Source organism: Hoplias malabaricus, chromosome 14 (assembly GCF_029633855.1).
Source record: "Hoplias malabaricus isolate fHopMal1 chromosome 14, fHopMal1.hap1, whole genome shotgun sequence".
Taxonomy (NCBI): domain Eukaryota; kingdom Metazoa; phylum Chordata; class Actinopteri; order Characiformes; family Erythrinidae; genus Hoplias; species Hoplias malabaricus.
The window spans coordinates 9111231-9134702 of NC_089813.1; the positions used below are offsets into that span (position 1 = coordinate 9111231).

The 23472-nt window shown below is 40.4% G+C and overlaps 2 protein-coding genes across 4 annotated transcripts; one reads left to right on the forward strand and one right to left on the reverse strand.

The window, feature by feature from the left end:
• Nucleotides 1–54: 54 nt before the first annotated feature.
• Nucleotides 55–10749, reverse strand: zgc:154046 (Carnitine O-acetyltransferase-like). Its single transcript, XM_066644651.1, has 14 exons — nucleotides 10555–10749; nucleotides 8307–8585; nucleotides 7768–7886; nucleotides 6822–6875; nucleotides 6553–6718; nucleotides 5853–6027; nucleotides 5585–5763; nucleotides 4954–5054; nucleotides 4293–4412; nucleotides 3723–3845; nucleotides 2303–2438; nucleotides 1115–1177; nucleotides 859–996; nucleotides 55–604 (listed from the first exon to the last, which is right to left on the reverse strand). The coding sequence occupies exons 1-14, from the start codon at nucleotides 10579–10581 to the stop codon at nucleotides 389–391; spliced, it is 1896 nt and encodes a 631-aa protein (XP_066500748.1). The 5' UTR covers nucleotides 10582–10749; the 3' UTR covers nucleotides 55–388.
• A 1499-nt stretch (nucleotides 10750–12248) lies between these two features.
• Nucleotides 12249–22890, forward strand: ddx51 (DEAD (Asp-Glu-Ala-Asp) box polypeptide 51). 3 transcript variants are annotated; one of them, XM_066644222.1, is made up of 16 exons: nucleotides 12249–12485; nucleotides 14131–14477; nucleotides 15253–15443; nucleotides 16664–16814; nucleotides 17045–17190; nucleotides 18403–18474; nucleotides 18584–18690; nucleotides 18778–18886; nucleotides 19147–19289; nucleotides 19704–19881; nucleotides 20392–20507; nucleotides 20995–21111; nucleotides 21288–21389; nucleotides 22016–22079; nucleotides 22196–22330; nucleotides 22758–22890. In XM_066644222.1, exons 1-16 carry the CDS (start codon nucleotides 12463–12465, stop codon nucleotides 22782–22784), a joined length of 2028 nt encoding a protein of 675 aa, XP_066500319.1. In that variant the 5' UTR covers nucleotides 12249–12462; the 3' UTR covers nucleotides 22785–22890. The 3 variants fall into 3 exon arrangements, with proteins under 3 accessions (XP_066500319.1, XP_066500321.1, XP_066500320.1); XM_066644224.1 differs by having other exon boundaries at nucleotides 17075–17190; XM_066644223.1 differs by having other exon boundaries at nucleotides 15256–15443.
• Nucleotides 22891–23472: the final 582 nt, after the last annotated feature.

The following is a 23472-nucleotide window of genomic DNA, read 5'->3' on the forward strand; positions in this document are numbered from 1 at the left end:
AGAAGATTTAATGCTAAAATCAGAAAAATACAAGTGCAATAAGGAATCAAAAGACATGGTGTAGACTTACAGCAAACCTTCAGCCAAAAATCAGGAAACTCAACCAAAATGGAAAATACCGAGGGCGTATTTTCAATGGGTTTTCAACGTTCTACTAGTGAATTTTCCACCAACCCTTAGGTAAAATGGGACAAATGTTGTGGGACAAACACTTCAGTACTGGCAGCCTGTTTAGAGAAATAAGGGAAAGAGAAGAGTCTGTTCTTGTGCGTTCTGTGTCTGATGACACCATGCAGGTGCAGTAAATATCATTGTATAGAACCTTCTTCAGTCTGGAGAGCTTTTATTCAGGTCTTTATTGGCTTGTTCCTTTCTCCAGTACAAAGCTTCACTCTTTGGGCTTGGGTGTCTGAATTAGAAGATCCTTCATGTCAAGCAATGCCTCCTCCAGGGACCGGGCTAGTTTGGTGGCATTGGTTTCCTCGCAGCTGTTAAAAGCTGTAACAGCAACATTGATGTGGTCATCCATTGGGTTGTAGCAGACCCCATAACCATCTGGTACCATGGGCCCAATACTCATAACACAGTCTGTCTTAGATCCAACCTGGAAAGGACATAACAGCACCACCTTGAGTTTCTTGTAATCATGTGCAGATAAGTCTTCATACTGGGGAGTCATACTGATTGAGATTTAGCTACTGGGTGGAACTGGCAGTGACTGAAAACTGGTGAGGTCATTTTAATGAACAAAAATTAAATAGCGTATTGCTTTGAAGCTTCATGACTGAGATTTCAGAACACAATAACATGCAGTAGCTTTCAGATCTTCATCTAAAAACAGAGACAAGAAAGTCATACCTGGCTGGTGAAGAGGTTAAAATGCATGGCCACAGCATAGGATGTATCCATGAAGATTTCAGGTAGAGAAGTGAGGTCCTCAATGGCTTGCATCTTCAGCCCCAGCAGATGTCTGTCTATCGCCTGCCCATGTATAGCCTGAATACAGATTAATAGAAAGAGAAGAGATAACTGCTTTGCATTTTCTATGGGATCTTGCTCTCTTTGTTATATAAATAAATAAAGAGAATGAGCTGTTTTATCATAAAACGCTCACCATGTGTGTGTAATCCCGATGGACTTTGATGGCCTTCTGCAAAAGTGCAAGCTTCTCTGTATTCTGCCAAAAAAAATGAACTGTTTAATTTTTCTCACTAAAAGGAGGAACCTGAAAGTGTCACAATCAGTTAAAGCATTTGCAATGCTATAATTCATACAGTAAATGTGCACAAGTCAGCCACCCTGCATTTTTAAAGCAAGGGAAACACAAATCTGTGAAAGAAAACAACATTTAAAGGCTAAGCACCAGTTAATGGACCTCCATGAATATTTCACATTATTTTAGTTCCTGACATATATAAGTATGAATTAAAATGAAAATAGCAGCTTAATTTGCTTTAAAACTGACAATTTTATTAAATTGACGGAAAAACCCGAGCTCGCTACGGAAATTCTTGAACCCAACCGTGACGTCACTGGTGGACAACAGCTGAACAACGCCGCGGTAAAACACCGTTATGACTGACTGTTATGACAGTATCTAGCTAAATAACCAACATTATTCATGACAATAGCCTAGCAATAAGCTAAACTCAAATTTAGAGGTACCGTTATTCTTGTAAATGTGATCGAAGTCGAACTCGAATTCATCCGACACCATAAACCTCCGTAATGCAACTACGTAGCCGAGTGTAATCTGAGCCACCGAGTTTAGCAAGTCAAGCTAATGCCTATTCGAGTTTCCGAACACCGTTGGGGGTGGGGACCAACGGTCTTTTAAACCTTATTCCTTGAATTAGTAAGAAATACTGACTATCAATAAACACAAGTTAGGAACTCAAATTCCACTGCATTTATTTGTTTGACACATTCATATAGCTTGTGCTTAGCCTTTAAAAAAAATGAGATAAAGGGACATTTACTGACACCTACTGGCCTGGCTGTGTCTTGAGATTCTGTACTAGGCCTATTTCAAACATGGCCGCCCCCATGTGGGCCTTGTTTACATGGAGCATAAACTTGTTCATTCAGGGATGACAAATCAGATTGATTATTTATCTCATGTGAGTTGCATTTTAAGGAAAAGAAAATGTATAAATTAATGAATAAACAGTTGCAGAAGTATTCATTGTTCATTTTTGTTGTAAGAAGGACTTTAGACATTTGTGTGTCAATTACACAAATGAAGGGCGGTTGCTGACATTTGCTCATTCCTCTACGTTAGAACATTTTACACATAACTGACCTGTTTGGACTGGTCATCCATAGCTTGTACAAATTTGAGAGACTCGCTGGACGTTGTGCGGATGGCCTCAGTTCTGCCCAGTTTAAACATTCGTAAAGAAGCGCTCTCATATGTAGGGCAGCACACCTTGTACATCCTAACACAACACAACACAACAAGCTAATGACTAGTGAATGGGTTGATAAAGGTCTTCAAAGAACAATTAAGTCCTACAGGACTGGGGTTGCTACAGTGCTTGAATTTAATCTCTCAATTATACAATTAAGTTCATGGTTAGTTATGCCCGACAAAACACTTATTCCTATCTGTAAAATTGTACGATTTAAATAGGGTGACCAGATCTGAGATGGTGAAAAAGAGGACGCGTCTTGGTGGGGGGGTCTCGCCCCTCGCTGCCGTTGTATGCTTAGCTGAACCTATGTGTGCTTTTAGGTCCTTTACACCTTTATTTGCTACACAAAACATGGGAATTTGTTTCTTGATTCATCCGAGAACTTACATTTATGTTTCGGCATAGCTGCTCGAGATGAGTACATGAGCTTTGCCTGACGTAAACAAGGACTACTGACGTGCAGACTGACCAATTAAATGTTTACAGAGAAGGTTATCGACCAATAACGGTAGCGCTACAGTCAGACCGTCCAATCAGAAGATTTTAAGCTACTTCACCACGCCCCCTTCTCACTCAAGTGAATCAATCGGAGTAGGGGAGGGCGGGACTAGTTTGTGAACGAAACTTCTCGAAGTTCTATGTAAGCTCTAGAAAAACTAAATCCCGGATGTTTGTGAAAGTCTAAAAAAGAGGATATGTCCGGGTAAAAGAGGACGTCTGGTCACCCTAGATTTAAATAACAAATCTTTTCACATATCAAATGGATTTAAAGTTAAGAATCAAACTCCTTTAAAAAAGCTATGAATGTGAAATGACTCTAAAAAATGATTCTTTTGTTAGAGGTGACAATGATACAGAGTAAATGATAACCTAATGTTAAAAAACGGTCCAGTCCTAGCAGTCATTCACCAATTACATTGCTAATAATGAAGGAAGGCTAACAGTGGCTACTTCCCATTAGCCAAATGAGAGCATGCTTGCTAACATCCCATTCACTGCCAGACAGTAAACAAGCTGTTACTGATAAAAGAAATAGATAGAAAAGAAGATAATTTGCCAATCAGATTATTTAGCTGCTAGTATTTTCATATAACCCCCCAATGGCTTTAGCTAGGCTAAAATGTCTGGATGAGACATTTATGAGGCACATAGATCTTTCTCTAGAAGCACAATAGTGTGAAACCATGTAACTGCAAACACATGCAAGAACAGGCTTTTCTGATTTTCCATGATGCCCGTGCTCACGAACCATGTGGTGAATATTTCCAAATGCATCATTAACTCTTACTATTTGCAATCTATGCACACCTGTAGTACGCCAGCTGCAGAGCCATTTGGATGAAGGCGTCTGGACTTGTTTTACAGGACTTGAGGTATTTTCTTCCATAGTGACAGAAGTTGAGCACCCGAACATCCAGGTCATGAACCATTCTGCACAGCAGGACGACTCCAGTTACAACTCATCAATCTTTCATGGGGAAGTAAATGCCACACTCTCCCTTACATTAATTCACTGTTATTGTTCTGTAGATATTAAACCCAAGAAGCTAAATATAATGGCATAAGGAAAATATAAGGAATGTACTTTTCCCCACAATGACACACATGACATTCATCCATCCAATTATAAACATTTTAAAAACATTAAGCAACTGTAGTGGTGTATTGCCCACAGTTTCTCATTGGTATAACAGTGTGCTTGCCTGAGTGGGGAAATGAACCCTGTTCTGCCTTATGGTGCCCTTTGCCATACCAACTTCATTTAAATTTTATGAGTGAGGAATTATTGCTATCAAACTGCACCATGCATTTGTTATGAATCCTAAGGTTTACCTCTAATTTTATGAATTGTGAGAAACAGATTTGAAAGGTGCTCACATGTTCATGTTCTGCTTGGCTTTCTCAATGTCCTTCTTGGTTTCAGGTGTTATGTTGAAGCGCAGTTTTCGTGGCATAGGCAATGGAATCATTGGAGCACGCACCCTGTCTGTTTTGTTCCTGTTGGGAACATGCTAAAGGGATTATTATGAAAATAACTTTTTTGATAAAAGAAAAAGAAGATGAACCAAGTCAAAACCAAAGCTAAACACAAGAGCTTGATATTCATTCATTCATTGTCTGTATCCGCTTATCCAGTTCAGGGTCAAGGTGGGTCCGGAGTCTTCCCGGAATCATTGGGCGCAACGCGGGAACACACCCTGGAGGGGACGCCAGTCCTTCACCGGACGACACACACACACACACCTGTGGACACTTTTGAGTTGCCAATCCACCTTTTTGGACCGTGGGAAGAAACCCACGCAGACACGGAGAGAACACACCAAACTCCTCACAGACAGTCACCCAGAGTGGGACTCGAACCCACAACCTCCAGGTCCCTGGAGCTGTGTGACTGTGACACCTACCTGCTGTGACTGCGATACTTCTCTGTGTTCTCATTCTCATCTGTGATCACTGAACACATGAACCTATAAACCTGAGCACATGGACATCTTTAAAAAAAATAATAATAAACTGTGACTATACAGAAGACTCTTACATATACTCCACCACATGGTCCACTAGGTACACGATAGGTGGCCCCTCAGCTGGAGCGTGTTCATAGGTCAGTCCACACGATCCATCCTCCCCCACTATAAACTACAGAGAATTTGAAAGAGACTCACAAAATAAACAAAATAAAGCAGCATTTCACAGTTAAACCCCAAACGTACGATTACCCAACGGGATTGTTCCTCAGCTGTTTTCTTATTGGACCAGCTTCACACAAGACTTAGTTTATCAAGCCAAACTGAGAAATCCAAAAATAAAAGCCTATAAAAAACACCACCACCATCAACCTTTATAAGAAACAACAGATGGAAGGCTAACTTTAGCCTAATATTTACAGATTTAGCCTTCCTTCCTATATATAATGAGCTATGCATGATAAATATGTAACTGCTGCTCTGTTTAAGGTGGAATTGTGGTAAAAATGTAATTGCTACATTATTTGCTTTGGTGTAAAATTCCATTAAGAAGTTAACTTCGGCTTTGTTAGTAAATATGTCATTGCCTTGAATTACTGTCATCATTGTATTTGTTTATTGCTATGTTTTTCAGTTTTTGGCTCAAATGTGGTTTAGATTTTGCCACAGATTCTCCTTTCTCTCTCTTGTTGTGGCACTGACCTGCAGTGTTTTATCAAACCAGCGATTTCCACTGTTCCAGCGACTCCCTCCTCCATGCAGCATCTGAGCAGCCACTTTACTGTAATAAATATCCTCTGACACTCTGGGCATCGGGGCATCCAGACATACCAAAAAGATACTCTTCTGAATGGCCCGCACTGACTCCTTATTCGTCTTATCTGTAATAAACACACACACACACAGTGTTTAGAATCACCAGTACCATCAGTGAGGTCCAGCAGTGACTCAAGCTCCCTTTGCGGATGACCTTTGATGAGGTTGTTGTAGGCCTTTCCCCAGGTGTTGCGGTGGTTTGATGTGAGGATCCCAATGGGCTCTTTATTGGTTTGTAAAGAAGAGTTCCAGATCTTCTCCAATTGCATATGGATCTGATCCACCGTCAAAGGAGTGCCATCACTGTTGTACACGTCCAGAACAAAAAACTGAGTAAGGGAGAAGGAGAAATACCTTGTATCTCTGAAATGGTACATTTTTAGGAGAAGGAAAAGCACATTTATAACGATAGTAATATAAAACAGTTGTGCTCCAAGACATTTTAACACATTTCCTTCATCATAAACCTTTCCCAAATTCCAAACGGCAGCTGGAGTTTTTAGATTTAAAATAATTATAAGTGGAAATAAATAAACACATCTTCTATAAGAAAATACTATGGCTTTTTGAACATTGTGAATGCACTATATCTATTTATACATAATATTCCCAAAAGTCAACTGAAGTAACAAAATGAATTAATTAATTCAGTGTCTGTAATCGCTTATCAAGTTCAAGGTCGCATATGCAGGGTCGCGTTCAGGGACACATTAATTGGAATTAATTAAACAATAAATGTTCCTTAATGTGTACAAGCTACAGTTCATGTTTTATTTTATTTTTTTTATTTGTATTTTGACTTCCCAGCCTTGTCATTCAGAATAACCAGGGTCACACTTTCTGCTGGAGCTCACCTGGAAGTTGTGAACTACCGTGATGTGTGTTGAAGGACCTTTTCCAGAGCCGTAGTTCATCACCGTGTCTTTTTTTGGGGCTGGAATTCGACATGATGAAAGCACCTGGTAATACTGGTCCATACATAGAGGCTTTCCTCCCAGGTATTCAGCAGGCAGAGTTTCACTGTAAACAAGGCTCATGCAAATCAGTGGACCATAATAAAATTAAAAATAGTAATAATAAAAATGAAAATCAGCTGTGTGAATAACAAATGTTAAGGACTCACCTGTCAATCATTCTTTTAAAGTCCAAAACCCCAGCGATCAGTTTGGCAGCAAACCTGTTTAAACAAAGCCTTCAGTTTGTTGCATTATATGACTTTCACTTTAACCTCTTAAGAATCTTCTATTACACACATGTTTATGTTTACACAGGCTTATGTTTGTGTACATATGAATGACTTAATTACATATCACTAATTGCTTTGAGGAATTTGGAAAAATCTGTGTAATTCCTTTAATGCCAGTCAGTTTCAATTTTAGTACATTTTAAATAAGAATTAGGATATAAAAAGCATGAGATTATAAAGTGTTAATTAAGTCTAAAACCCTCATAGTGGCAGTGTAAAAATATATGAAGTATTGGAGGTAATTCTAGTCATGTGTAAAATATTAATAACCTGACTACTGTTAAACACTAAATCAAACAGCAAAAATACTCTTAGAATTAGAAATGCTTGGGCCCCGTAATTGCTGATATTGGCAATTCACACAACTTCCTATGTGTCAACAACACAACCCCAAGGGACAAGGTACACAAACAGATTTAGGGTCAAGTGGAAAGGAGGGTCATGGTTGAAATGGAGGTTTAACACCCTTCTCTGTTCCCTATCTGAAGCCTGGCACAGATCTTGACCACAGATCATTCAGCAAAACTGCTACGTGCAATGAACGGTGCTTAAAATAACCATAGGTAAAGGATAAGCGTGTTTAAAGGTCAACATGCAACTTAAACCCCATCAAATCTCTATATCAACATACAGCAGTACATTTCCGCTCTTGCAGTACAGAAGAGAGTAATAAACCTCTTTTCAGGAAACTGTAAACCATGCTTTCTGAAAGATCAGCAAAATTAAAATGTCAGTGCTATTAAACCCTATGCCATCCTGTCAGAGATAAAATGTCCTGTACAGGTACATTGTGATCAAGGGATTATCTACATAATGAGTGTACCTCATCTGTCCCTGCTGGTCTTGGAAGTGCATAGGGGGCAAGACCACCCCTGGGCTGGTGTACACAGCTACGGGCATGTGGGAGTCCAGGTAGGCTGACTGCATCCACCACTCAGAAAGCTGCAGCAGACAATAAATGCATTTTGTACAACATTAATGACATGTGAATATAGGTAAAGCTATGTGATATAGACATAAATCATGGACAAAAACCAAGCTCAGGGATGCCACACTGTTGAAACAAGAAGTGATGAATTCTAAAGAAAACCTGTCCTGCTCAAATAGCCACGAAATAATTTTTTTTCTGTATTTTCGAGGCTGTTAAAAAGTCCTTTGAATACATTTTACAGATTATGTAGATCTTAAAGAGACATTTAAAATGATGTTTAACTTCATTATGATGATAGAAGTGCTCAGTAGCTGTACACTAAACATCTTAAGCATTTGTGTTTTTAATAGCTGGCAGTGAAGACCTTTCTATGCGTCGTGATTTATTTTCTTCGCTGAATAGTTATGGATGTCAGGCGCAGATGTGCATACCCAGTTCTCAGTTTTACGAGCCCTTCGCTCCAGGCCCCTCTGCAGCCTCTCTCCCACACCTCCGCAGCGCAGGAATTCAGACACGAGAGCTCGTGTGTGCTCCAGCTCTTCTTCAGTGACGAGCGGCTCCAGCACGGCCAGGTAACGCTCACAGGTCTGCCGGAGTGGGGGGACAGGGAGCTTGGGAAGACCCTCCTGATGAGAAATGGAGCGAATGGAGAGCTGGACCCCCACCACAGGCCTCACTAAGCAAGTGGGCACCCCACCACCTGCCCTGGCCTAGGAACAGGAAAAGGAGTTCACATTTCTCTTTTTTAAAGGAGAGTAATGATTTATTTTTTTTTTAAAGTCAGTATCCTAGATACAGAAATCACAATAATTCCAATATTCATATTAAAATAATATTTCTGTGTAACTTAAGTACCTTTTATTAGTGAAAATAAATAATTATCAGAGTCAGAAAATACAACATGTAAAATTATGAGATTTCACAATTGAAAAATAAATCACTTTAAAGAAGTGGTATGTCAGGACCATTTTGATTTGATTCCCAGTGATACTCCTCTCAGGCTGGATGTTTTAGTGAGTACATTAGCCTCTGCATGTGTTGGCTGGGCCTCTCTCCACTCTGCAGTTCCATCTCTTTGATCACAATCCTAGCCAGTGCAAGAATATGCCAGCTGATGTGACAGATGTGGACAGTTGCCATTCTCCTTTGGTGCATTAAGCTGTTAAGTGGCCTTTCATTAGCCACAGTTTGAAAATAAGAGGTTGGTAGGTCTCCTCCCTCCATCCCACCCTCCTGAGGCTCACTGATGTGTGGATTGGGAAATGATTACTTTAGTAAACAATTCTAAAGCAAAAAGGGGGATAATCAAAATATTTCAATGTGTCTTGTTTTAATAATAACATATCATCACTGTTTTTAATTCTACAATATTTTTATAAGATTGGTATGGTGATTTTTTTAATGATGTATATTTTAAAGGAGGTTTTGATGTGATAGCTGCTAATAACAAAGCATTAGATACAAGTTGTTAGCAGAGTATCCCAAACTACAGTACAAGCAGTTGTATTTTAACGTTACTTCACTGGTTGTCCTCAATTTGTCAGATCAAATTTGCTCCCCTTCACGTCACAAAAACAATTCAATGTGAACTGCTTTACCAGCTTAGCTTCCATATATGGCTAATATGACCCGAGGATACCTGTGAACTGTACATTTGGATACTCTAACAAGCAGGTTCACGTCCCACAGCAAAGTCAGTCATTGAAAATAAGGACTTATTGCTGGGTATACAATGTCTTAAGCCCTTTAAGTGTGGTTTATATAAATCTCTCCAGGATTAAACTCTGACTTTATTCAGTAGCTGGAGGGTCTAGATTGTGTTGACACGTATTGACAGAAATGTACAAAGAAAGGGTTTATTTATAATTGAAACCAGTGAGTCAGTCTATCAGACAAGACAAAAAGACTGTTGCAGACCAGCCCACTAGACAGACCGACAACAATATGACACAGTCTGAAGAGCTAAGCTAAGCTACAGTAGTTAACCACTTTAAATGGGACCTGTTTGTGTCTGGAGGCTATAACAGTATTCAGAAGCTAAGTAAAGATCCAGGATGTTTGGAGACCTCTGACCTCTGATGTCAAGTGTCAAATGCTGGTAAAAATTCTGACACCAATATCAGTCTGTAAAGCATATAATTAAGCCATTCAAGGGGAGTTAACCAGTTAAAAGACAGTCTGAGAGCAAACTGAAAGAAAAAAACAGTTTTCAGTAGTTGAGTAGAGGCAAGTCCAGGATTTGTTTGGAGTCAGTGTGCCAAACTGTCTCACGCCTCTCTGCTGGTAATGTGATATCAGAGCTTCAGAAAAACTCTGTCATACTCTCAGTGAGTCTGACTTACTTTAGAAAGGTCAGTCCACAGCTTCACACTCTCTGTTCTTTGATTCCCAAAGTATAAACACAGGAGAAATCAGACTTTTCCATCTTATTCACTGCTGAGGCACCCAAACAACAGAAAAAAACAGACAAAACATCGACCAAAACCCGACTGTTGACTGTAAACAGATTCTATATGTCAATAAACACAGGTTAAAGGACTAAAACACATTTCATTGCTCCTTATCCGAGGCTCACACTGGTCTAAGTCAGTAGGCGAGGGTGGAGCAGGGAGAACTCTAGCCTCGACTCCCAGGCTCGTTTGTGCTGTCTGCAGAGTGCGGAGGGTCGTGTTCACTCACCGCGGCTCTCGCCAGGACGCTCAGCATGATTTCAGCCGCAGATCCGCTGAGTTTAAACACGGACTGTGGGGGAAAAGTCGCTCTGACATTCTGCGGTCCAAGGACGAGCTCTGAACTAAGTTTGAGTCAAAGTTTTGCGCACACTCGCGCCCTCCTCAGGCCAACATTGAGTACTGCATCTGTGCCCAACTGTTTGTGGAACACCTGTTCATACAACAGTTCTTCTGAAATGAAGGGCAGGCCTATTGTGCTGCGGTAACAAGACTTTTCGATAGCTTTCTGGAACATGGCTGTGAGGAGTTGTGTGCTTTAAGCCACAAGAGCATTATTGGTTAGTTCTGGATCACAAACTTCAATTTAACTCATCCCAGAGGTACTGGATGTTGCTCCCTCTGTCTAAACTAAAACTCCTGTTCCACTTTCCAAGGCTAGAGAGATTTATATCACCTGACATTAAACATGGGGGTCTTTTTTCCCCAATATGTTATGTTCAGCAAATAAACAATAATTGTGCAGTGTGTACATCTGTGTTCTCTGTATAATTACAAATATTAATTTTACAAATTAAACAGAACCTGTCATTTGGCCAATTGTCAAATATTTTGCACACAAAACACACCAGCATCCTCAAGTGGATTAAAACCAGCATAGTCAATTTAACTGCAGTTGCCTATCTGTGTGTGTTATTGCACTTCATCCATAATCCCAAACAGTGCCCTTAGGCATTGAGCCACCAATCCACCTACCAATGTGTGTTTTAGGGCCGTGGGAGGAAACCGGAGCACCCGGAGGAAACCCACGCGGACACAGGGAGAACACACCACACTCCTCACAGACAGTCACCCGGAGGAAACCCACGCAGACACAGAGAGAACACACCACACTCCTCACAGACAGTCACCCGGCGGAAACCCACGCAGACACAGGGAGAACACACCACACTCCTCACAGACAGTCACCCGGAGGAAACCCACACAGACACAGAGAGAACACACCACACTCCTCACAGACAGTCACCCGGAGGAAACCCACACAGACACAGAGAGAACACACCAAACTCCTCACAGACAGTCACCCGGAGGAAACCCACGCAGACACAGAGAGAACACACCAAACTCCTCACAGACAGTCACCCCAAGACTCTTGAGCTGTTTGACAGCAACACTACCTGTTATGCCAGGATGCCACCCCTGTTGCGTTACCTTAACACCTTTATTTTGTTCAGCTACAATTTATTAATAGAATGCTTTTTATATTATTGTTGTCTCAAGACATTTGACAGAATTCTGGATATTTATCCTCAGCGAGGATAAAAACAACAATTCTAGCCCAGAGTGCCATTTTATAAGTCAGTTTCCAAGACAGAATACACTGATGATTAAATATTTTAAAATAATTTTCTGCATAATGTACATTTAATTTGTGCTACTTTGAAGAAAAAAAACGCCTACCGCACCTTTAACGCCTCCCCACTCTGACTCAAGTGGCTCCCTATGTAGTGCGCACTAACATATTTATATGAACAAAAACAGTACGCAACATATCTTACAAATAAGTTTTAAGGGATTTACACATGTGTACACAGTTCTGTGCCGGCCAAACAGAGCACTGTTTTGGACGAAAAGGCCAAAATGCCAGAACAAACATAGTTAGCTACGTAGGGTTTAGAAGGTTATTTGGAATATACCCTCAGACTGATGTCATCAGCGCGCGCCCGTAAACAACACGCCGCTCACATGGCTAAACTCCTACTTGTCGTAGCTTCATATTTTTAACAATGTTTCTGATATTAACCCAGATTTAAACTTAGGAAGTTTCCTTTTTTCTCCGTGGCTTTGAGAGTCCAGGTGCAGTCTAGGGCACTGCATACTGTTTATTCTTTGTCTGGAGTAGACTTATATTGCAGTAATGGCACTGTTCACCATTAACCGGTAAGTACTGTAAATCTGATCAGCGATTGTTTATTGATTGTACACTTAGTAAGTCATACTGAAAATTTTCTCATAACAGTTAACGCCTGTCCTAATTATGACGTACTAATCTAATCTCAATTACCAGATGCTGTCTCAATGATATTGTATCTCGTACTATCTCATAATTAGGTCCTAATCTCACTCTAAATTAATTTTGACTTGCTGTTGCATTATAGTGGGCCAATAATTGTCATTCTATGTCAAGATAAACTGTCATGACTTAGTATCTCATGATTATAATGTACCTCATGAGATATGAGATTCTGACAAAGTATCTTGTTTTTAATCTCATTTAGTTATTTAGAAATTATATATATATACAGGGGTTGGACAATAAAACTGAAACACCTGTCATTTTAGTCTGGGAGGTTTCATGGCTAAATTGGAGCAGCCTAGTGGCCAATTTTCATTAATTGCACATTGCACCAGTAAGAGCAGAGTGTGAAAATTCAGTTAGCAGAGGGTAAGAGCACATTTTTGCTCACAGCATTGCAATGCACACAACATTATGGGTGACATACCAGAGTTCAAAAGAGGACAAATTGTTGGTGCACATCTTGCTGGCGAATCTGTGACCAAGACAGCAAGTCTTTGTGATGTATCAAGAGCCACGGTATCAAGGGTAATGTCAGCGTACCACCAAGAAGGACGAAACACATCCAACAGGATTAACTGTGGACGCAAGAGGAAGCTGTCTGAAAGGGATGTTCGGGTGCTGACCCGGATTGTATCCAAAAAACATAAAACCACGGCTGCCCAAATCACGGCAGAATTAAATGTGCACCTCAACTCTCCTGTTTCCACCAGAACTGTCCGTCGGGAGCTCCGCAGGGTCAATATACACGGCCGGGCTGCTGTAGCCAAACCTTTGGTCACTCATGCCAATGACAGACGTCGGTTTCAATGGTGCAAGGAGCGCAAGTCTTGGGCTGTGGACAATGTGAAGCATGCATTGTTCTTTGATGAGTCCACCTTTACTGTTTTCCCCACATCCGGGATAGTTACGGTGTGGAGAAGCCCAAAAGAAGTGTACCACCCAGACTGTTGCATGCCCAGAGTGAAGCATGGGGGTGGATCAGTGCTGGTTTGGGCTGCCATATCATGGCATTCCCTTGGCACATACTTGTGCTAGATGGGTGCGTCACTGCCAAGGACTCCAGAACCGTTGTGGAGGACCATGTGCATCCAATGATTCAAACATTGTATCCTGAAGGCGGTGCCGTGTATCAGGACGACAATGCACCAATACACACAGCAAGACTGGTGAAAGATTGGTCTCATCTCATGATCCTGAAATACTGCCACATATATCAGTTGCATCATGCTTTTTCCTCAAGATATTCTATTTAATACGCATGTATGTTATATCTCCTCATGATTTATTGTGTTTCTACCTACTATCTCTTAACTGTGAAATGTTTCTCACGTATGTGATCCTAACTCTGACTTACTATGTCATTACTGTGGGATCATATTTCATGATTATGATTTCCTTTGCCATTTTATGGACACAAATGATAAAATATGGAAATTAGTTGTGTGTGTTCTGTAGTAGCTATGTCTCAATTACATGCTTCACACATTTGTTGTTAAATTTTCTCAGGTATCTGGGAGAAGAGGAGGAAAATGAATCAACCACAGAGTCACGATCCAAAGCCCTGCTGGCCGAGCTCCAGAAACAAGCCAAAGCCAGAGAACGGCACAGTCTGATAGCTAAAGACACTATCACAGGTCAGGAAGACATAAAAACCAATAAAAGATCACATGAACAAGGAGAGAAAAAGGAGAAACAGCACAAAAAGAAGAGGAAGGGATGCAGTGAGCAACTGGATGATGCAGAAGACACATTTGTCGCTGAGGAACACAATGTGTTATTCACAAATGACACTACAACAAAGAAAAAGAAGAAAAAAGAAAAAAAGACCACAGCTGTCGAAATGGAGGGAGAAGGTATTATTTGTGTTTGGATGTTTGTATAAAACTCTGTCCTAAATCTTAATTTTTCAGATTATTCAGTGTCCAGCATTATTTAAATCAGTGATTTCTTACCCAGATACACAGCATTAATTATGCATCTACATCAAACTATCATTGATAATCCCTGTGATGTAAACCAGTGATGACTACTAGCATACCCACAGATCTAGCCGCTAATAGATTCAGTCTAACATTATTCTTACCTAATATAATCCTTACTACAGTTGTTAAATATTACAAAGGAAACGTAAAGGTTTTTCTGTCTTTGCTCAGCTCTAAGTGGATGCCAGTATTATACCCATGTGGCCAGAGTAAAGAAGCTAATCTCAAGCATCTATATTTCATGCTAATGTTAGCAATTAGCTCATTGTTCTTTGTTTATTCATATAATTTGAGAAACCAATTCTTTCCATGATACTGATGATTTGATGATAGTTAGTTATAGGGCAACAGACATATTTTCTAGCAATACAATTAGCTAGCTTCCTTTCTTCTGAAGTCCCAAATAAATAAATACAAATTCAGAAGAGCTGATCCACTATAATTCACCCAAAAATCTCTCCCAGCTTTAAGATATGTCATGAGCAGGTGGTCCTCCTAGTTTTGAAAAAGGAATGTTTTACTCTAGACACTAATGTGGCATAATTGTATTTTTTTAAATAAGCTTGTTATAGCAGCAATTAAAAGTTTTGGTTTGTCCACAGTGTTATCTCAGGACATAACTTTACTTCTCTTTGATATATTTCAGTAGATCCTCAGTCTGATGTGTGTGTTGAAGCGGTGAAAGAGCCTGAGATTGAAAGTGAAAGAGGAGACATTGAAGAAGCCCAAAAACCTTCCAACGGTGAGCCTGATCAGCCAATCACAGGGTCAGGAAAGAGCTCCTCAGACACCAGCTTTCATGTCCTGGGGGACTTTGAGAATAAGATCGTTTCGAAGGTATGTATAAAAAAAATAACCTATTGATAATTGTGAGGGGCGGCACGGTGGCACAGCAGGTAGTGTCGCAGTAACACAGCTCCAGGGACCTGGAGGTTGTTGGTTCGATTCCCGCTCCGGGTGACTGTCTGTGAGGAGTGTGGTGTGTTCTCCCTGTGTCTGCATGGGTTTCCTCCGGGTGACTGTCTGTGAGGAGTGTGGTGTGTTCTCCCTGTGTCTGCATGGGTTTCCTCCGGGTGACTGTCTGTGAGGAGTGTGGTGTGTTCTCCCTGTGTCTGTGTGGGTTTCCTCCAGGTGACTGTCTGTGAGGAGTGTGGTGTGTTCTCCCTGTCTGCGTGGGTTTCCTCCGGGTGACTGTCTGTGAGGAGTTGGTGTGTTCTCCCCATGTCCGCGTGGGTTTCCTCCGGGTGACTGTCTGTGAGGAGTGTGGTGTGTTCTCCCTGTCTGCGTGGGTTTCCTCCGGGTGACTGTCTGTGAGGAGTGTGGTGTGTTCTCCCTGTCTGCGTGGGTTTCCTCCGGGTGACTGTCTGTGAGGAGTGTGGTGTGTTCTCCCTGTCTGCGTGGGTTTCCTCCGGGTGACTGTCTGTGAGGAGTGTGGTGTGTTCTCCCTGTCTGCGTGGGTTTCCTCCGGGTGACTGTCTGTGAGGAGTGTGGTGTGTTCTCCCTGTCTGCGTGGGTTTCCTCTGGGTGACTGTCTGTGAGGAGTTGGTGTGTTCTCCCCGTGTCCGCGTGGGTTTCCTCTGGGTGACTGTCTGTGAGGAGTTGGTGTGTTCTCCCGTGTCCTCGTGGGTTTCCTCCGGGTGCTCTGGTTTCCTCCCACAGTCCAAACGTGGGACAGAAATGAGTGTTGTGTATTGTTTACATTTATTACATTTGACAGATGGTCTTCTTCAGGACAACTTATATTCATGTGTTAGGACCCTAACCCTAACCCCAGTTTTTGTCCCATGTTCTTTTTAAGCTTACAGAATGATACACATTTGTGAAATAGACACACATGAACACTTTGCACTCACTTTTGTGTTAAAGTCAGATAAAATGGACAGAATGTATTTCAGTATTTTACATACTAGGAGGACGGGTGGTGTGTAACCAATTATTTAAAAAAAAAAATCATGCACGGGACTTCTTTTTGTTCCTGAAATTGATTATCTCTATCTATATTGGCCAATGTTTATTCACTATAAAGTAGTATCATGCCTGTTTTTGTTTTCTTGTAGGTCCACAGGGTCTTACCAAAGTGGCTGGCTGAGCCAGATGTGATTGAGAGAGATATTAAGAGTAACCTGGTCCCTATCTGTGAAGTGGTGTGTATCTGTCCCCTGCTACAGAAGAAACTGGAGGCCAATGGGATTAAGAATTTTTTCCCAGGTGAGAGAAAGGGGCAGGGGCAGGGAGAATGAGTGATTGAGGGATAGACAAATAGAGAGAGACAAAAGTAGAAAAAGACAGAGACCCATATGAAACATTACCTGAATAAAACATTAATTTAATCTATATAGTATAATAATCGATATAGATATCCTCCTCAGGATCTTTACATTAAAAGACATTTTGCCTATTTATTGATTTAAAAAATATGTTCTCCTGTTCATGTTCAGTTCAAGCTGAGGTTATTCCTGCTGTGTTAGAGACTGTGAATTCGGGGCTGCTGATTGGTCGTGGCGGCTACAGGCCCAGAGACTTCTGTGTGTCAGCTCCTACAGGAAGTGGAAAAACACTTGCTTTTGTTATACCTGTAATACAGGTGAGAACTTTCTTATTTAAACACTGTCAGTCAGAACAAAAGCATATATATATGCAGAACGGTAATATAGCAAAATTCTATTCTGAATAATTTTGGCGCAATTTTGGAGGTCTTTTTATTTTTATTTGCATAATATATACAAAGACTTGAGGGGAAAAAAAACACCCCACTGAGGTCTCCAGTGTTAAACCCTTTCTGCATCAAACTAGAACTTGATTCTTCAGATAATGAATGGTAAACAGATAATATGTAAATATAGCTAAGATTATATAAACATATTCAATTGTACAAATAAAAGGCAAAAGGTAAAAGCAACCCAAGATAATTAAATGAGTCATCCTTAGTGTATTAGATATTGACATAGTTTCCAAACTGCTGACTAATCCACAGTGTCCATATTATCTATATAAATCAAAACAGGTTGCCAGATACTATTAAATTTACCACTTCACCCTGCCAAAGTGTATCAAATTTTTTCTAAAACCAAAAACTGCATTATGTCATTCACCCAATTTTTCTAAGTAGGAGGGTTTTTCTTTTTCCACTTGAGTAATATAAGACGTCTTGCCACTAATGTGGCAAATGCTACCACCTTTGAGTCTGATTTCTTCAAATGAAGCTCTTTAGGGGTCACCCCAAATATTGCTGCTATAGGAGAAGGTTGGAATAGCTGTTCAAACACCCCTGAGAAAAAGTCAAAGATATAATTTCAAAAGACAGCTAGTTTTGGACAAAACGAGAACATGTGTCGCTATTCCTGTTTGACATCTGTCACATGTTGGAATCATATTTTGAACAAATTTGGCCAGCCTAGCCTTAATCCAATGTAATTTTAGCGCAGCCTTGTGGAGAATTTTCTTCCTGCTGAACATGAGTGAGTGAGTGAATCACAAGCCAGGTTCATGATGTGGTTTGTGTGTCCCTGCTTTGCACCCTGTGATTGCAATTGGGCTCCGGACCCAACACGATCCTGACCCTGACCCTGACCCTGAACAAGTTGTTACAGAAGATTTTTGTTCCATTCAGCACTTAAAAAACATCAAAAATTGTAATAGCTAGGTAATTGTTGCAAATTTGATATAGAATGATTTTACAAACACAGAATGATTAATCTGTGTGACTCAATAGCTTTGAGTAGCATTTTGTACATGAAGCTAAGTAAATCAAATGCAAACTACCTCTGTTTATTCTCCATTTTAATGATTTCTGCAGGCTCTGTTGACGCGGGTGGTTTGTGAAGTTCGAGCCTTGGTTGTGTTACCCACTAAAGAGCTGGCTCAGCAGGTTCCCTTCACCATCTACACGCATTTCTGATGTTATTCATTTTTTAGATGTCTATTTTAGACCTCATCTCACTGTGTTGTGTTAATCGTAGTATGGTTCTCACATGCAGGTGTATAAAGTTTTCTGCTCCTATGCTGAAGGAACTGGGCTGAAAGTGGTGCTTGTCGCAGGGCAGAAAGCATTTGCCGCAGAACAGGCAGCACTCTCAGAAACCAAGTGAGAATCTATGAATGAGTTTTAATGTAGTAGTTTCCCAAGTTGGCCTTATACTTTTATTCACTGTTGTCTTCTCTCTGTCACCAGAGAAGGCCTGTGGCGCAGCCTGGCAGATATCGTTGTGGCGACGCCAGGTCGTCTTGTGGATCACATAAACAAAAACAACGATTTTAGCCTCCAGCATCTTCGCTTTCTGGTGAGAATATTCTGATCCATGTAACATAAGCTATGATGCATTATTGTCTTAGTAAAGGCAAATGGGAGTCTTACATATAAGTTTAAGTCATGCAGGATGTCATACAGCATGGGTGGATATTGCTGGCCTTATTTGAACAGTATTAATTTTAAACCTGGATGTGAGGTTTTGTAGTTGTCACCAGACATCCTTGGTTATTTTAGTCCTGAATGCATAAACATATGTAGTCAAACACTGAGCTTTAAATCTATGTCCTTCAGATCATTGACGAGGCAGACCGAATGATTGACAGCATGCACCAGGCCTGGCTCAATCAGGTCATCAAAGCAGTGTACAAATGTGGGAGTGGCTCACATACGTCAATCTTCAAGAGGGTGGAGCCAGGACCCATAACAGTGGCAAGGTGTGATCTTGTAAATGAATAAAATAATGAATAAATTAATAATATCTTTATTTAGGGGCGGCACGGTGGTGCAGCAGGTAGTGTCGCAGTCACACAGCTCCAGGGACCTGGAGGTTGTGGGTTTGATTCCCGCTCCGGGTGACTGTCTGTGAGGAGTTGGGGTGTTCTCCCTGTGTGCGTGTTGCCTCCAGGGTGTGTTCCCCGCCTTGCGCCAAATGATTCCATGTAGGCTCTGGACCTACGGCGACCCTGAACTGGATAAGGGTTACAGATAATGAATGAATGAATGAATATCTTTATTTAAACAACAGTAAATAATATGTATTGGTAACATTATAAATACATGTTGCCAGCTCCTGAAAGGAACCGTGGATTTAGCGCTAGCGCTAGTTAATATTTGTGTGTCTCTGTCAGTCTGTCTCCTCCTCAGATGCCTTTGCAGAAGCTTCTGTTCTCTGCGACTTTGACCCAGAATCCAGAGAAACTGCAGCAGCTGGGGCTCCATCAGCCACGACTATTCAGCTCCACACACACCTCCGCACAGCATGGCACACACACTGAGGAGAAATTCAACTTCCCCCAGGGCCTCACAGTGAGCATTAAACAATTAAACCTGTATAAAAAAAAAAACTTTTCAACAGAGCAGTGCGCTTGTGGTACAAGAGTGTCCAGAATTACAGTAATTACACGTTATTTTTGATAATTCGTAGGTGCCTCCTACTTTAAATATGGTCGCTTTCAGAATCTCTATGTCCTATACTTCCCTCGAAGCACAGGCAGACACTAGTGGTTTCCACCGTGAAAAGTAAAAACGTATTTTTTACGTAAGAACTGAGCTTGCACACACATTCAAAATTGTGATTAGTGAATTTTACATTAAATTATGTATAATATTCAAACTTCAATACTTTCAGTCTTACAAAGTAAACAATATGCAAACTTAAACATATCTTACATGTATACTATATGATTGCAGTTACACATCCAGTCCTCTGTGTGTCAGCACAAAGGCTTTAAAGGAAATGACAGAATGCACCTTTAAATTCATATAAAAATCACTGTATCACCTAACCCTGGCTGAAGTCCTGTTGTGTGACTGCAGGAGTACTACGTCTGCTGCACTATGAGTAAGAAGCCCCTCCTCATCCTCCACTTTCTGCTCAGACTCAAGTTTCATCCAGCTTTATGCTTCACAAACTCCAGAGAAGCAGCGCACAGGTGATATCTGCTCCAGATGTTTATTTGTTACAGTTAATGCTCATTAGTATGAAATATTTAGCTGTGTTAGCTTTGATGTAAAATATCAAAAATACTCAGTGAGCCTCCCGTACTGTTTACAGTGTTGGAAAAGGTTTTGGGGGTTTGTTGTTTGCAAATTTAAGTTCAAATATTCAATTTATATTCACTCTTCTACTGACTATAATGAGTGTAGAATCAGTTTTTAGAAAAACTGAAAGAATTTCTACTTTTTTTTTTTTTTTTTTAAACAGAGGAATTGTTAAAAGCAAATTATATTTTTATGATAAGGTTTTTTCCTTCTCCTGTAAAGTTACTCCTTTTGGAGATGTTTTTCATTGGACAGTGATGATATGTAATAATTAATCTGAAATGTGCCTTTTTACTGTTGTTTTTTTGTTTTTTTTTAGGGAAGAGAAGGAACTGCCTCAATGTTTCTCAAGTGTTTCTCTTTCTTATTTCCTCTCAGGCTCTTCTTGCTGGTGAAGCTCTTTGGAGGAGTGGAAGTGGCAGAATTTTCCTCCAGACTCAGTCCCGGTGAGAGGCAGAAAACCCTAAGGAGTTTTGAACAGGGGAAGATTGCACTGTATGTATGATTTCACCAGTAAACACAACCTAGGTTTCGATAAGCAATTTGCAACTGTAGTACAGTGAAATTCTCTGTCTCTTTCTTTCTCTCTTTCTCTTTCTTTCTTTCTTTCTCTCTCTCTGTTTCTTTCTTTCTTTCTCTCTTTCTCTCTCTCTCTCTCTCTCTCTCTCTAGGTTGATCAGCACTGATGCTGCTGCCAGAGGAATCGACATCAGTGGAGTTAAATGTGTGATTAATTATGATGCACCGCAGTACATCAGGACATATATCCACAGGCATGTCTCCTCAATTATTTATCTTCTTGAATTATAACTGGAACCATAAGTAGACATCTAAGAATTATGCTAAAACCAACTGCTCAATATATGAAACTCTCAGAACATCTTGCAGATTATTAAGGGACGCTGTAACCAAGACAAAAAAAAGTATAACAATGCCTAGACTAGCAGTCAGCATTTTATAACTCCGCAGGGATTTCTTGTGGTTGTATGATGTATTTGTATACTGGGTATCATTAGGAAAGTACAAAACAATATTGGGTCATTATCTGTGAGGTTTGGATGTGTCCTCCCTGTGTCTGCATTGGTTTCCTCTGATTTCCTGCCACAGTTTTAGGTTGACATGCCCATTTATGGGAGGTTTAGAAACAAAACTCCAGACAATTCTCTATGGATTTTTATACTTATATGGCGTTTGATCATTGTATTGTACCATTTTAAATTGTTTTAATCATTTTTAATCATTTAACTCTTTATGTATTTCCTTTTACAGCAATATTTTAATTGTGTTATTGTACTTCTATGATTTTATTCTGGCTTTTAATTTAACTGTTTCTTCTGTAAAGCACTTTGAATTGCTTTTGTATGAAAGGTGCCCTATAAATAAACTTGCCTTGTTTCAGAGTGGGAAGAACAGCAAGAGCAGGGAAAGCTGGAGTGGCTTTCACATTTCTTTTAGGAATTCAGGTAAGACTTAATTTGGGCTACATGGCTGTCACCATTTATTCCAATGAGTTTTGTTCATTCTTTGGTGCATATTTGGCTTCTTGTATGTTTGTGTGTGGTTTTGTGCTTGAGTGTAGGAGAAAAGCTTTAAAGAAATGGTGCTGAACGCTGGGAGTCCTGGTCTACTCAAACAAACTATTAAACCTGAGAGTCTGAAGGTCATGGAAAGCCGCTATGAAGAAGTATTAGTTGAACTTGGCAAAGCCATAAAGGTAAATACTTTAAAATCTCGATCTCAAAGTTATTTTTACCACTTTATTTATAAAATATATAGTTTGACATTTTTCTATGAATTGCTTTGGAGTCTCTGAATGAACCAGTTTACCCTCCAGAGCAGGGCTAACACATCCAGGTCAGTAGGTGTCAGATTAATGGCTGCTTCATAAGATCAATAGCAATCATTTGAGAAAGAAGTAAATATTGCTTTTAAAATCCTTATACGGTCACTGACCTCTGACCATTTTACACACTCATAATTAACTTTCAAAACCTTTTGAAAAGAAAGATAAACAGTATATAGAGTATAGAATACACAGGAAGTAAGGCTAAGACGTATTACACAATAGGTGTGTCAATAGACAGCTCTGAAAAGATCTTGAGTGTAAATCTGCATTGTTTGAATGTCTTTGTTTTCTCAAGGAGGAGAAAGCCCTGAAGCGTTTCTAAGAGGATGGTGACCAAGAGCTGACTAGCAAAAATACATTTGTCTGTTAAGTTTTTTTATTTTGAATAAAATACTATAATACCAGAAAATGAGTTTCTTGCCTTAAATGTGAAAAAAAATTTTTACCAAATAAATGTAAGTAATAAACAAAATTTAAGTTTAATTTTTAACACAAATACTATTTACAAATAATTCATTCATTCATTCATTCATTATCTGTAAGTGCTTATGCAGTTCAGGGTCGCGGTGGGTCCAGAGCCTACCTGGAATCATTGGGCGCAAGGCGGGAATACACCCTGGAGGGGGCGCCAGTCCTTCACAGGGCAACACACGCATTCACTCACACCTACGGACACTTTTAAGTCACCAATCCACCTACCAACGTGTGTTTTTGGACTGTGGGAGGAAACCGGAGCACCCAGAGGAAACCCACGCAGATACAGGGAGAACACACCACACTCCTCACAGACAGTCACCCGGAGGAAACCCACACAGACACAGAGAGAACACACCACACTCTTCACAGACAGTCACCTGGAGAAAACCCATGCAGACACAGGAGAACACACCACTCTCCTCACAGACAGTCACCTGGAGGAAACCCACAGGGAGAACACGCCACACTCCTCACAGACAGTCACCCGGAGGAAACCCACGCAGACACACGGAGAACACACAACACTCCTCACA

Coding starts and splice junctions, on each gene's coding strand:
- ddx51 (XM_066644222.1), top strand. CDS start 12,463: ATGGCACTGTTCACCATTAACCG. Junction 15,444..16,663: donor AGAATAAGATCGTTTCGAAG/GTATGTATAAAA, acceptor GTTTTCTTGTAG/GTCCACAGGGTCTTACCAAA. Junction 18,691..18,777: donor GCAGCACTCTCAGAAACCAA/GTGAGAATCTAT, acceptor CTCTGTCACCAG/AGAAGGCCTGTGGCGCAGCC.
- zgc:154046 (XM_066644651.1), bottom strand. CDS start 10,581: ATGCTGAGCGTCCTGGCGAGAGCCGCG. Junction 6,719..6,821: donor TTTAAAAGAATGATTGACAG/GTGAGTCCTTAA, acceptor CCTTGTTTACAG/TGAAACTCTGCCTGCTGAAT. Junction 5,055..5,584: donor GGTTTGATAAAACACTGCAG/GTCAGTGCCACA, acceptor AATTCTCTGTAG/TTTATAGTGGGGGAGGATGG.